Below are 14,698 nucleotides of genomic sequence, written 5' to 3'. Positions count from 1 at the left end.
TTTGATCCTATGAAACTCAGATAAGTCAGTGGCTTTGGGAGCCCTGAATGGAAAGGGAAGTGTTTTCCCACTGTGTGTATTTCTTGCCCGCTGGGTGCAAGCTAGGATTAAATGTAATGGCCCACCAGTTCTTGTTTCATTACCATCTGTCTGAGTCAAACCTGAACCTGCACTGGCCAGGCGGCTGTGATGGTGGCCATGGCTACTGGCTTCACAAATGTCTTGTGGAGGCAGGCCAACGGGAAAGGGATCCTAGGAAGCTTTCGTCCTCAATTTTCGGTGGTGTTTTCTTTCATAAACATCCTAAAGGGACGTTTAACATGAATGGATGGTTTTCAAGGATCAAACCTGGAAAGTGGAACCGGAGACCCATTTCTGAGTCACACCCGTGACTATTTCTTAGATTATGAAATGGGTTGTTCGGGAAAGCTGGCTGGCATCTGATTCGGGAAGGCATCAGGTCCACCCTCTAATGTATTTGAAGGCAGATAACAGGACAGCTGCTCTCGTCTCCTTCAGCTTTCCTGGCAGGGGCGGTGCCTCGGGCCTGGAGATATTGAGAAGATGGTGGCGGACGTCTGCAACTATCATTTATTATTTGATGCAGTATTTCAGCCGTGGTGTTAAGCACATGACATTTCTTTTGACCCTGACACTACTATTAAAATAAATCATGATCACATCCATCCAACAGAGGAAGAAACTGAATAGTAAGAAAGGAAAAGCAACCACCCAAGGTCACAGCTGAAGAGGTAGAGCCACACTGGACCCTAGGTGGATCTACCCCCACAGGCCAGTGTCCTCGGGATCTCCCTTGCATTTTAAGGGGTCAGCAATAAAGATGTGGTTTGGGGGCATTAAAAATGGTTGGTGCAGAGATAACTGGAGTGAGGATGGTATATACTTTCCTGGCCCAGGGACATATTGTCCTCATCATTTTCCTCACCTCCCCCCCCCCCCCACCATCCTATTCTGCATTTATTTTTATTTTTATTTATTTATTTTTTTTATTTATTCATTTTTAGAGAGGAGAGAGAGAGGGCGAGAGAGAGGAGAGAGAGACAGAGAGAGAGAAGGGGGGAGGAGCTGGAAGCATCAACTCCCATATGTGCCTTGACAGGGCAAGCCTAGGGTTTCGAACCGGCGACCTCAGCATTTCCAGGTCGACGCTTTATCCACTGCGCCACCACAGATCAGGCCTATTCTGCATTTAAAAGAAAAAGATAAAAGCAAACAAAGAGAAACAAAACAGAGATTCATAGAAAAGATGAAACAAAGAGAAAAGAAAATAGGCAGGCTTTCCAACAGAACAAATCTAAAGTTCGTGAGTCCTATTGGGAAATCACAGGAAGTAATTAAACAAGAGCCAGGAGACAAGGAGTCAAGGAGACCCGGAGAGAGGGGAGGGTTCCCCCAGGTGGGGTCTCTGTGGAGAGCCTCGGCCAGAAGACCAGCAGGGCAGGGGGTGCAGATACTGTCTTCTTGCTTCTCAAGGTGGGGTCAGCAGGGTCTTCCTGACCTATCAGCAAACAGGAGGGGCCGCTGCAGCCTCACTGCCTGTGGCCCTCAGGCACCTCCTTGGAAGACCTTCCTCTGATTTGGAAAGGACGCTTTGCAATGTAAATGTCACCAGCCTGGGAGAAGGCTCTCTGCTTTGATGTTCCTCTGTTTACTTTTGTTGGAACTGAACCAGTATTTGTTTGTAGCTCAGATCATTATGTTTTAAAGCCCTTGCACATTAAAACATGCTTCATAGAATTCTCACCCTGTCAATTCAATTTCAAGCAACAAGAACAATTGAGACATTGTCCGCTTGACCTCTCAATCTCTCAGATGGGTCATTATTCACTAAATTATTCCATCTGGAATTTCTAGGGATAAACCCAGTCCTCATAGCTTGGATGTATAGGGCCAAAGGAAAAAAATCATACCAAATTTGCAGATTGTGCATTGGATGGTGGCATGGAGTGCCTGCTTGTGACAATGACTGCAATATATTATTTATTCATCTAAACTGTGCTTTTCTCTTTTTGACCTCCACTGTTTCTCTGGAGTGTAGCACAGCACTTCACACAGGAGACTCTCAATGAATGCTCACTGACTCATTTAATTAAAATCTCGCCACAGCTCTAGGATGCTTTCTGTACCCATTTTTACAATAAGGACATTGGGATTCTGAGAGCTTAAGCAACTTGCTCAAATTCCCAAGGTTAATAAGTGGGGATTTGAACCCAAGGACATATGACTCCAAAGTCTATGTTCCTTTTACTATACCCTATCGACTCCAGAAGCAACTAGAAAAGGTGGACCAAACAGATAATCCTAACCCTGTCTAGAGATTCTAGAGATGCTGATGTTACTCAAAGAAGGTTCGGAGGACTGTAACAGATTTTTTTTTTTTTTTTAAAAGATGACTTCCATATAAAGACCAAGTCCTTCCTGACCTCCCTTATTTCCATAGTATTATCCTACATTTGTATAGCCATTTGTGACACAGATGCATCATCAAAATCTGTGCCTTCCCTACTTCCTGGGCACACAGCTGGACTGCATTTCCCAGCCTCCCTTGCAGTGAGACATGGCCATGTGACTGAGTTCTAGACAATGGAATGAAATAAAAAGCATTGGGCACTACTTCCAGGCTTGGCCCATAAAACAACTCCATCTATCCTTTTCGTTACTTTTCTCCCTTCTCCTTTTGAGTAAACAAAATTCTGAGTCCTAGATGTGAATGACAGTGTAAGAAGGAAGAAGCCTGGGTCCCCAAATGATCATGGGAAACATTACTCACCAAACAATAGGTGCCACTGGACTTAAGAGTCAAATAGAAAATTCTTTTGTATGAAGTCACTGATACTTTGGGGTCCACTTTGTTGCAGCACAGAGCATTACTTTACTAATAGGCCCTTTAAGATTCCAAATAGCTTTCTTATATTTGATATGAAATCCTTTACAAATGAAATCAGAGTCCACGGAAGCTTAAAAAGTGAGAGGTATAAAGAATCATTGAGAACAACCAAAATATCTGTGTGTGCAGATAATGTAGGTAGAATTGTACACCTGAAACCTATATAATTTTATTAACCAATGTCACCCCAGTAAATTCGATGAAAAATATTTGTGTGGTGCACTGACGCATGGCCATAAGCATGCTCATTTGTTTAAGTTTATGGGCTTAAGTTTTCCACCTGTAATTTCAGGGTGTTGGATCAGAGGGTCGCTATGGTTTCTTCTAATTCCAAACCTTTTTTTTTTTTTTTTTTTTTTTTGTATTTTTCCGAAGCTGGAAACGAGGAGAGACAGTCAGACAGACTCCCGCATGCACCCGACCGGGATCCACCCGGCATGCCCACCAGGGGGCGACGCTCTGTTGCAACCAGAGCCACTCTAGCGCCTGGGGCAGAGGCCAAGGAGCCATCCCCAGCGCCCGGGCCATCTTTGCTCCAATGGAGCCTCAGCTGCAGGAGGGGTAGAGAGAGACAAGAGGAAGGAGAAGGGGAGGGGTGGAGAAGCAGATGGGCGCTTCTCCTGTGTGCCCTGGCCGGGAATCGAACCCAGAACTCCTTGCACGCCAGGCCGATGCTCTACCACTGAGCCAACCGGCCAGGGCTAATTCCAAACCTTTTAAAATCTTTTTAGATGTTAAAAAATATGTGTTGATGTGTTCAGAAACTGTGATCTGTTTACTGTGAGCTCCTCAAAGGTAAGGACTCTTTCTTAATTATGTGTAGGTACCTAGAATCCAGTATCTTAGATGCTCTAGTATCTTAATTCTAGTAATTAGAATTTTCTGTTGGAAAAACTCAAAGAATTTACTAATGTTCTGATTTATGCCAATGGCTCCTTGATCTAATTTGGTGCATAGCATCAAATGATTGAAATCCTCATGAATATTTTCATTATGCATTACTGAGTATGATGGGCTATTTTATATTCATTTACATAGATATAATCTTTGAAGAACAATTTTATAATAATACTGAAAGACTTTTTTGATTAAAGGTAGTGCCAGCAGTAATTGGAATCCTGATGGCTTCATTTATGGTTCTATTTAGTTAAATATTATAGGAATATAATTCTTACTTAGAGTTGAGAAAATTAGAGGAGAGAATATTCAGAATTTTCTCATTCAAATGGCTCTTAACTTGAGGGAGGTCCATAAAATTAGCATTGAGGAAAACTAGGAGCAATTTATAAAGTTTGAAAAGGCCCAAGGGAAATTATATAATAAGGCGGCCCATGCCACTTTCATGAAAAACCTTATGCCTTCTGATTTAAAAAATATATATAACAACTTTTCTACATATCTGTTTAGTGTAGAACATTGGTCACTTCATTCTGCTCATCAAAAATATCAGATTATATATGTTTTTGATGACTAAAAATAGGCAATGAATTCTATTACTTACTAAATGCAGTTTGGCAGGTAAAATGTTTGAAACCACAGAATTTAAGGAAGGTGGTGGTGGGTGTGAGTGGGTGGAATACCAACAGGGTCTTGGCAGAAAAATGGGAACCACAATTTGATACTATATGAGTAGAATAAAATCTAATGATGGGAAACCAGTGGTTTTTAGAATTTTCTTTTTATTGGCAGCTACAGAAGGAGCTGATGGTCTGAACACTTCACAGTGTGCTGTGGTGACCTTGGCCAAGTGACTTCACCACATTGGCCTTTGCCTGCTGATGTGTAAAATGTGAGGCCTGAAGAAAATGACCCTCAGCTCAGTGTCAGCATCAAGACAGGAGCACAGCTGCCAGCTTGGGGAAGTTGGACTTCCCCAGGAGTGTCCCTTCTACAGCACAGTCAAGCTCTAGAGCAGGGGTCTCAAACTTGCGGCCCGCGGGCCGCATGCAGCCTGGATTGTGCTTGTTGTACTGATTTTTTTTTGTTTTCAACTGCAGTGAGAAAAGTGTTGCGTAACAGTTGCCTTTTGTAGACCTAGTGCGGCCTGCCGAACGGCTGTGATCTTGCTCTGCGGCCCACATGCTGAGTTGAGTTTGAGACCCCTGCTCTAGAGCAAGAATTCCTCATGGCCAAGACTGGAGAGAAAAGCCAGGATGGCTAAAACACAAGCCTGGGAATCTCCAGGTGGAGGGTGGGGACGGGTGGTGGTGGCATAGAAAAATAGCTCTTGGCTCATTGCAAACAAAGTAACAGTACCTATTCATTAGGGACTCAATTTTTGGTGGGAAAAATTATTTTCAGTTCTTTCGAAGGCCCTTGCGCCTATATATGCGCAACTGCTGTGGACTTCAGCGGCATGTGGGAGAACAGCGAGGAAGGTATGTCCAGCCGTAACAGAACCTGGGAGGTTAAGGCTGTCATTTGTGATTGCTCGAAGTTGAGGAGAGTTGTGCCGGGCCATCGCTGGTTACAGCAGGCTCGAAGGAGGCAGAGATGAGTTCCTCAGAATGGTGCTGACGGGATAATAATGGTTACTGATGATGGTAGTGGTCATGATGATGATGGCGGTGAGGGTGGTGGCAGTTGAGGTGGCGTGGGGGGCAGGGGCAATGGGGCTAGGTTTAGGAGTTTAGGAAAAGCTGAATGTTATAAAGAGTGGCATCTGAGAAGAACATAGGGGTTGTTGTTAAAGAAATAGAAATCCCCCCCCCCCACACACACTCTTCTGCTTCTATCTTTCACCCTGTAAAGCCTTGTTCTTTTTTTTTATTTTTCTGAAGTTGGAAACGGGGAGGCAGTCAGACAAACTCCCGCATGCGCCCGACCGGGATCCACCTGGCATGCCCACCAGGGGGCGATGCTCTGTTGCATCCAGAGCCATTCTAGCGCCTGAGGCAGAGGCCATAGAGCCATCCTCGGCGCCCGGGCCAACTTTGCTTCAATGGAGCCTTGGCTGCGGGAGGGGAAGAGAGAGATAGAGAGGAAGGAGAGGGGGAGGGGTGAAGAAGCAGATGGGCGCTTCTCTTGTGTGCCCTGGCTGGGAATCGAACCCGGGACTCCTGCACGCCAGGCTGACGCTCTACCACTGAGCCAACCGGCCAGGGCCAAGCCTTGTTCTCTTGCCATTTCAACCTCCTGATCACCTGACTGCAGCTCAAATCTGGAAAGTGAAGTTGTTCTATAAATAATTGCCTTAGAGGGCCTGGGAGTTTTGAGAGAAGGTTTTCACTAATCTGTCTGGATCTGGCGCGATTTCCTTAACTTGGTCTTTTGGAGAAAGTCCGAGTTTTTAGTAGGCAGTTTCTCTCCCAGAAGTCCAGGACGTGAAGAGGTGAGGAGGAGATGATGGGAAAAGGACAGAGACAGTCAGAGTGCAGAAGGCCAATTTTCTTTATGTGGACTGTTAGGCAGGGTCCGATCCTAGAGTCATTAGTATTACAAGTGGTCCCTCGTCTATTGCGGGGGTTAGGGTCCAGCACTCCCCGTGATAGGTGAAAATCTGCAAGTGGCAACCTTATATTTATTTTATTATTTATATATACTTTTGCAGGGGTCCCCAAACTTTTTACACAGAGGGCCAGTTCACTTTCCCTCAGACTGTTGGAGGGCCGCCACATACAGTGCTCCTCTCACTGACCACCAATGAAAGAGGTGCCCCTTCCGGAAGTGCGGCAGGGGGCCGGATAAATGGCCTCAGGGGGCCTCATGTGGCCCGCGGGCCATAGTTTGGGGATGCCTGCTTTAAGGCTTTATAAACCATCCCCACACTCTTATAAACCTTTTCCACACTTATGTGGCTTATTTTTTACCACAAAACAAATCATAAATATATAAAAATACCTATATACCGCAAAATCCCGCGATATAGCGAAAAATCTGTGATATAAAATTAGATACATACAATTTAAAAATCTGCGATACAGTGAGACCGTGAAAAGTGAACCGCGATATGGCAAAGAATGACTATATATGAAGGGCTGCTGTTGCTCCTGTTTTCTGAGGGCAAATAAGTATATGCTTTTGTGTGTGTGTTTTTAAAAAAAGGTTGTATATTAGCTGCACAGAAATTTTCTCTTTTTTTTCTGTGGTTTTCTTGATGACCCCCTTGTTATGGTAGAAACTGGAGATAATCTTGAACCAAGGGGCTGTTCTCCTCTCTTCCCCAGAATGGACACCATGGAGTCACTTTTCCACTCTTTCACCCATTTGTACGGGAGAGGAGGAGATATGTCAAATGATGAGCATTTATGGCTTTCCCTTCCCTTGCTTGCTACGGTGCGTTCCTTAGAAGGGGAGGTTTGTTTATTTGCTGAGTGGGGTCTTAAGGGAGCTGGGGGACTGGGAGAAAGAGGTGAAGGGATTAAGGAGTACAAATAGATAGTTACAAAATAGCCCTGGGGATGTAAAGCACAGCATAGGGAATAATACTGTAACAATACTGTAATAACTATGCATGGTGGCAGGCGGGTGCTGGAAATACTGGAGAGTATTCACACTCTAGGATGGTCTAACCACTGTGCCGTATACCTGAAGCCAATACAGAACAATATGGAAAATAACGTGCACTTGAAAAAGAAAAGTTAAAAAAAGGGGCTGCAATGGGAGAGGTGGGAAGAGGGGGCTGTCATCGACAAGGAAACAAAGGGGCGGGGCTACCAGGTAAGAGTAGAGAGGATCCAAAGGGGAAGGGGGAGGGAAGCAGTGTGGGCAGCATCAGCACGCAGGGTCCATAGCCTTGGGGGAGAGAGGGAAAGATTACATAAGGTTTCAGCAGTTACATGAGGAGTGATTCGTGGGAGCGATGGCGGAGGAGGGATTTAAGATTTTCAGTGCGATGTGTGTGTAGCAGCTTGGCTTCTGCCCTCGAGGCATTTCGGGGAAGACTGATGTTTCCTTTCTAACCTACTTGCAGGGAGATTTTTGTTTCTTTTAGACGATGTTTCTGTCTGTCTGTCTGTCTGTCTCTCTCTCTCTCTCTCCTCCCCCTCTCTAAAAATCAATATGTACATTTAAAAAAAGAGAATGGCACGATGCTGAGGGGGCAGCTGTTTTGTGGGGTCAAATACCCAAGAAATAGAATCAAAGATCTCTTTTGTCATTGGCTCCACCAACAGGAGAGCTAGTTATTTGGTCAACTTGGTAGTTTTCTTTCTCCAAAACTATCTGTGGCAACATTTAGTATGGTGAGTAGATGGCTCTATGGAGCCTAAGGCCGCATTTTATTTTTGGCCACATCTGGGAAACAAATTTGGAAGAAAGTGAAACAAGCCTCTAGACAGCTGCCCTTTTGGAATAATGATGCCAGGAGTGAATAAATGAACACAAAGCCTCCGGCTCCTGGAGCGACGTGGGGAAGGAAGCAGAGACAGCGTCTGGCTTTCTGCGGTTATGTCCTTTGCAGGGGTAACCTGGGGTTTGGTTGTCCTGACTTTGGGAGAAAGGGCAGAAGGACTTTCAGGTTTTGCCGTCTCTGGCCCAAAAGTCTAAGACTAGAGTACTTTGGAGGATGGTGGGTATAGAAAGGGTAAATATGAGAACGCATTTGTTGAGAAGATGTCTGACTGTAAGCAGCCATTTTTGTGTTTAATGAAAAAGAACTACAAGTGGAAATAGGAGTGTTAATTCATCATAAAAGAACCCACTGAACTCTGTCACTCTGTCCGTACCAGAACACATTTTGAAGCTTCAAAACAAAACCATAAATCAGTGGTTCTCAACCCCCAGGGCCGCAGACCGGTAACGGTCTGTGGACCATTTGGTACCGGTCCACAGAGAAAGAATAAATAACTTACATTATTTCCGTTTTACTTATATTTAAGTCTGAACGATGTTTTATTTTTAAAAAATGACCAGATGCCTTCTGTTACATCTGTCTAAGACTCACTCTTGATGCTTGTCTCAGTCACGTGATACATTTATCTGTCCCACCCTAAAGGCTGGTCCGTGAAAATATTTTCTGACATTAAACCGGTCCGTAGCCCAAAAAAGGTTGAGGACCACTGAATGGCATTAAATGACACCTCAGTAGAACTCACTATATACAAACAAAAAACTTTCTAATGTCAAAACCTACCATCATGTGTATAGCTTATTAGTAAATGGTTCAAAATAAAAATCATGTAGGTGAGATAGAAAGAGAGAGAAGAATTAAGCAAATGTGATAAGATGTTAACATTTGAGGACTCTTGGTAAAGAGTAGCTGGGAATTCTTTGAACTAATCTTGCAACTTTTCTGTTATTATGGAATTATTTCAAAAGCAGGAAAAAATTTAAAGATCAGAGAGTACCATTAAAAATATATATATAAACTACCAATAAAATAAAATAAAATCCAGAGTTGGATTGTAGTTTATGATGAAATGGACCCTGAATGGTTGATGGGTGTCTCAACTGTTACAATAATCTGGCTACAATTTGGCAACAGAAAAGGTAGAATTTTACTTAGAATTTGATCCTTAGGAAACAACCAGAGGTGCAACATTGTGTACAAATACAATTCGTTATAACCTTACTTAAATAACATTCTACTATTGAAAGCCTAACAGTTAGGGACTGCATCACTGTATGAGGGATTACTAAGTAGCCACGCACAGAGTCCTATTTTCCTATTTATTGACAATGGGAGATGCAAATAATATGCACACTGTTAACCTTAGTTATATTTGAGTGTGTCACCATTTTGCTGTCAACAACTTTCTGATCCCATGAAAAGACGTTCTCTACTTAGGTTGCAGGATGGAAGCACCACTGAGATTCTCTTTCTGAAGGAAGATTATGGTCACTAAGGAGCAGCTGAAAAGCCCAAGGAACACTTGGAGAGCCACCTTTGAAAAATGACACGGGCTTTACAATAAAATACTGAGTTTGCCCAAATGATATATTTTGTTTGACTCTGAAAAAGTTTTCCAGTAGACCAGTTAGTCTCAACACACAAACTACACTGCTGCAGGGTACCTTTCCCCGTCACACCCGTCCGTCAGGGAACCATGCCTTACTTTACGAGAAAGGGACTCATGGGTCTTCAAATTTTAAGTACAGATAATCTAATCTTAAAAGTGGAAGGGGAACTAGAGGTGAATCAGGCTCACTTTTCTCAAGTAACTGATAAGGAATTTAAGATCTAGAGAGATTGGGTAACTTGCTTAGTTACTATCCTTAATATATAATAAATTGATTCTACAAATAATAGAAAAATATAAAATCCACAAAGGGGAATTGGACAATAAATATGAACAAGTGAGTCGCAGATAAATAAATTCAAGTGTGCAATAAACATGAAAAATATTTCATGTCAGCAATAATTGGAAATGTAAGTGTTTTTTTAAACCTATGTAATTTTTCATTTTGCTTAACAAATGACCCCATACCAAACAAGCAAACACTCTGAAGATGATAGTGAAAACACTTAGGCACCAACAGAGAAAGCTCCTGTCATATCCTTGCAAACATCCCTCCCCTGGTACCTGGGGTGCACTCAACAGTAACGCCTTGAGAGAGAGAAAAAAAAAAAAAAGAAAGAAAGAAAAAAAAAAGGGAAGAAAAAAAAGAAAAAAAGAAAAAGAAAAATCACAACAGGGCTAACTTGATATCAGATATTAATTTCATAAAGCCAGGTTCAATGCCAACATTATAGATCCTTGTTTTTGGTCTTTCAGGCACATTTAGAGGAGTCTGAGTTCTTAGTTTCCTTTTCAACCAAGGCCAAAAAGCCTCTCATTTTGCTATTTAATATTTTACTCATATCTTAGAACAAACTCCTTTATGCAGTAACTCATGGTTTTATGCAAAGTGGAGCTTATTATAATGCCATGAATGTTAGCAGAATTCCCCTCAGATTATCTAGGAAGCAGCACTTAATTCCAGATTAATAAAATATATTAAGGCACTTTCTTACTTTCCTCTTTATAAAGCAGTATTTTTCAATGAGTGATTTCATACCGTACCAACTTCAAATTAGGTGAAATAAAGCAATGAGAAAATTTTGGCATGACCCAACTCCATCCTAGCTGAAATTAAATAACCCCAGAAAATAATTTTCCACTTGAGTTAATACACAATATATAACTTTAATAAGCAAGCGTCTGAGGGTGGTTCTTATATTTGGAAATGCTGGTTTGCTTGGTTTTAGGGAACTAGATTCAATATTCTTACTACTGTTCATTTAGAACAATAGTTTTCTTTTCATAAAGGTTAATTGATTTTTCTATATTGCATAACAATAATATTACCTGTAATGTTTCTCAAAGGAGAAACTATGTATATTTGTCCTTTAAATTATGCCCCAAAAGCAAGTGCTTAGTTTTTATCTCTAACAACTTTATTATGATCTCCCTTTAGGTTTCTTAAAATAAACACATGATCCAAGACCAGAACGAAAGAGAAAGAAGGACACTGTTTTACTTCCTCCACAAACAAAGAGTCTAAAGTGGTCATTTTCTCAGCTGAGTCCATTAACATTTAATGAGCGTATGTGCGTATGGAGTCGATTCCTTTTGAAAACAGAACACCCGTTAGTATCTAGTCTAGGAAGCAAATTCTAGGAAGCAAAAGCTCCCTCCTCCACTGGGAGGCAGTTGGGTTTCCAGCTCAGCCTGCAGGGAAAGCATTTGGCTTTCCAACAATTGTCTAAAAGCTGACTTAGTCCAGAATTGTTCTGGAGAGGGCAGGCTCTGAGTTCTGGAGATCAGCTGGCTTAGTCTTGGGGGTTCAGCTCAACAGTAAGATGGTCTGTTCTATCTTGCACTGTAGAATAGGGGTCAGCAAACTATAGTCCTTGAGCCAAAGCTGGCTTGCTACTTGTTTTGTAAATAAAGTTTTAATTGAAACACAGCCAAGCCCATTGGCTTTTCATTCTTCAATGGCAGAATTGAGTAATACATAAAGCTAGAGATACTTTCTATTTGGCCCTTTACAAAAAAAAGGTGCTGACTCCTGCTCTGTAAGAAGCTGGGATGGATGGTCAGTACTGCACTCTATTTAGAACCAATCTCAAATCAAGAAAGCCTTTGAATCACCTACTTTTATACCAAATTTTACCATGTTCATCTGACTGAGGAGGGCACGGTCTTTGAGACTATATCTTTGGAGGGTTTTCAGGGGTCAAAACTGTCATGGAATAAGAGCCACCATTGTGTGGCACTTGATCCCACACTGTCCTTTGTCAGAGGGGGACACGGTCCCTTGGTTCCCAGTACTGCTGTCTGCCATCTGTGCGCTCACACATTGCTGTGGCTGCAGAGACTTACTCCATCACCCCTGGTTGAGATTTCCACTCAGAGCGGCCTGAACACAGAGGCTCAGCTAAGCTTGATCTATGCAAATGTTCCAGTGAATGAGCAGGTTTATGATAGAAAGTGTGAGATTTAATTGGGAATTAATATTGGTCAGGGTGTCAGTGGAGTAGAAATGGGTGTGGGTACAGTGTGGTGGCTGTTAATGAGAAATAAGACGGGAAGGTGATTCTGAGATTCTTATGGGTGGGTGGGTGGGGGGGACTCTATCTTGTCGCACCAGGAACTCAACTGTAGATGGGTTAAGAGGCGGGGCAGTGGAGTTGGGAGATGCAATGTTATGGTCATCACATATGGCTTGCAAACTTCTAGAAGGTGGAGTGGCAACTTCAGTGGCTTCAATTTGCCAATTCTACTGGGTAACTGGGGGAATGAATTCTGGGATGAATTGTCCTATACATTTAGTTTGTCACTGGGTGGGGAGGTGACATAAATAGATTATCAAAAGTGAGGGTGTAACCATGACATGTAGACGTCTGTGGTTACCTGCCCTCCTGCCACAGTAACTGAAAGGAGAGCCATGGGCTCGAGGCGAGGCTGAAGGGTGGATAGCAGAGGTTGTAGACAGAGCATGGTTTGATTCCAGTCAGCAGACATTTTGACTGGCCTGTGAGTTTTTCGTATTTGTACGCTTTTATTGCTTATATTTATAATTGGGGCTATTTTATTGAAAACCTAGATTTCTAACTTTTGAAAATTCAAAATCTCTGGACATTCTGGGATTCATCTCTGCTTGTCAGTGATTGCCTGGAAAGGAGGAATGGCTTCTCAGCGAGCAGGGTTTGTTTTACACCCAATCTGTTTCAGGCATTGGCGTATCTGCCTTGTCCCTGGGGTCTTGAGTTTGCATCGCCTGCTGTTTGTGCTGCACAAAGAGTTCATGCTACTGCAATCGTATGTTCCTTGGGGGTCATTCTCTTGCTCCTTTGCCCCTTGCTAAGTGTCTATCTCACTTTACCTTATGTGATTGAATCATATTTCATTCTGCTCTTCTGCTGAATGGAATAAATGGCCCACTTTGGGGAAGACACCTGAACTCTGCGGTCTGAGAGTATGTAGAGCCATTTATTATATTGATCTGAGAGAATGTGAAGAGTGAATGTATTTAGTGTGCAAGGGTGATCTCAGGATGTCTAAACACCAGCCTTTGACAGTGAATTATCATTTCTTCCCCATCCCGTCTGTGGGGATGACATATCTCATAGCTTCTGAAGGAGACGAAGCATATTTGCAGGGATGTATTCTGGGATGTATTTGCATTTAATAACACTTGTTGATTTGGAAATTATTGTTGCTAAAACTCTCAGGTTGATTTTCTAGACACGGTATATTTCTTTTTAAGTGGAACAGAAATGTAGACACACAAAGAAAATATAAAGTCTACCGGAAAGTTCTGTCCGTTTCTATCACAACAAGTTTCGACACGTAAGCACATGTTTATTTGGTGCATGTGTGCCTCTCTATTTTTATCACTTAATGTATACATACTGACGTAGCAAATTAACTAAAACAAAGTTGATTCACATTAGTCTTATGTGTGAAGTGATAGTGTACCCATGGCTACTGATAAAGTTCATTTACACCACTGTAATTTTTACGAATTTCAACAAGGAAGAAATGCTACAGAAGCATGTCTGTCACATCCACCATATTCCCCGGACTTAGCACCCTCCGACTATCACTTGTTTTTTGTCCTTACAAAATTTTTTGAAGGGCAAAAAATTCAAAAATGAAGAAGATATCAAACAAGCACTGCTTCAATTTTTCGCATCAAAAGATAAAACATTTTTCAAAAAATGAGATATACAAATTGCCCTCAAGCTGGCAAGAAATCATTAATAATAATGGCAATTATATTATTTAATAAAGTTTATTGACAGTAAGAAAAATTTGTATTTTGTTTTATTCCAAAAATGGACAGAACTTTCCAGTAGACTATATATAAAAAGTATAGATACCTGTCATACTGTTGGGAGTCATAGGTTAGTAATCATTCTGGACCCCTTTATTCACTGATGTCTCCTACAAAGAAAAAGACAAGAAAAAATATCACAGGTTATAATTTGCATTTTCCATAATGTTTTTATTCCAAACAATATCACATGCATTAACCAGCAGTTTGTTACTCTCAAGTTGGAACTGGGGAAGGTGAAGCGGAGGGGCCATGTGATGGGTGTAAGTCTACAAGATCTCAGGGCTCCTTTTGGAAAGATGTCTTCAGAATAATGTTTTAGCCTGACCAGGCAGTGGTGCAGTGGGTAGAACATCAAACTGGGATGCAGAGGACCCAGGTTCAAAACCCCAAAGTCGCCAACTTGAGCACGGGCTCATCTGGTTTGAGCAAGGCTCACCAGCTTGAGCCCAAGGTCGCTGGCTTGAACAAGGGGTCACTCGGTCTGCTGTAGCCCCCAGTCATGGCACACATGAGAAAGCAATCAATGAGCAACTAATGTGCCGCAACAAAGAATTGATGTTTCTCATCTCTCTCCCTTCCTGTCAG

General features: G+C 42.2%; 1 protein-coding gene across 12 annotated transcripts in view; it reads right to left on the bottom strand.

Annotated features, from left to right (window-relative positions):
- THRB (thyroid hormone receptor beta) overlaps positions 1 to 14,698 on the bottom strand; it is a 396,484-nt gene that overhangs the window by 99,454 nt on the left and 282,332 nt on the right. For all 12 annotated transcript variants that reach the window (XM_066351972.1, XM_066351977.1, XM_066351969.1 and 9 more), the window contains one exon: positions 14,157 to 14,220. In XM_066351972.1, coding sequence (XP_066208069.1) covers positions 14,157 to 14,178 — 22 coding nt within the window. In that variant the 5' untranslated portion in view covers positions 14,179 to 14,220. The remainder of the gene's footprint in view (positions 1 to 14,156; positions 14,221 to 14,698) is intronic.

The sequence above is a fragment of the Saccopteryx leptura genome, chromosome 10 (genome assembly GCF_036850995.1).
Source record: "Saccopteryx leptura isolate mSacLep1 chromosome 10, mSacLep1_pri_phased_curated, whole genome shotgun sequence".
Taxonomy (NCBI): domain Eukaryota; kingdom Metazoa; phylum Chordata; class Mammalia; order Chiroptera; family Emballonuridae; genus Saccopteryx; species Saccopteryx leptura.
This window is presented reverse-complemented; position numbering and strand designations above follow the sequence as displayed.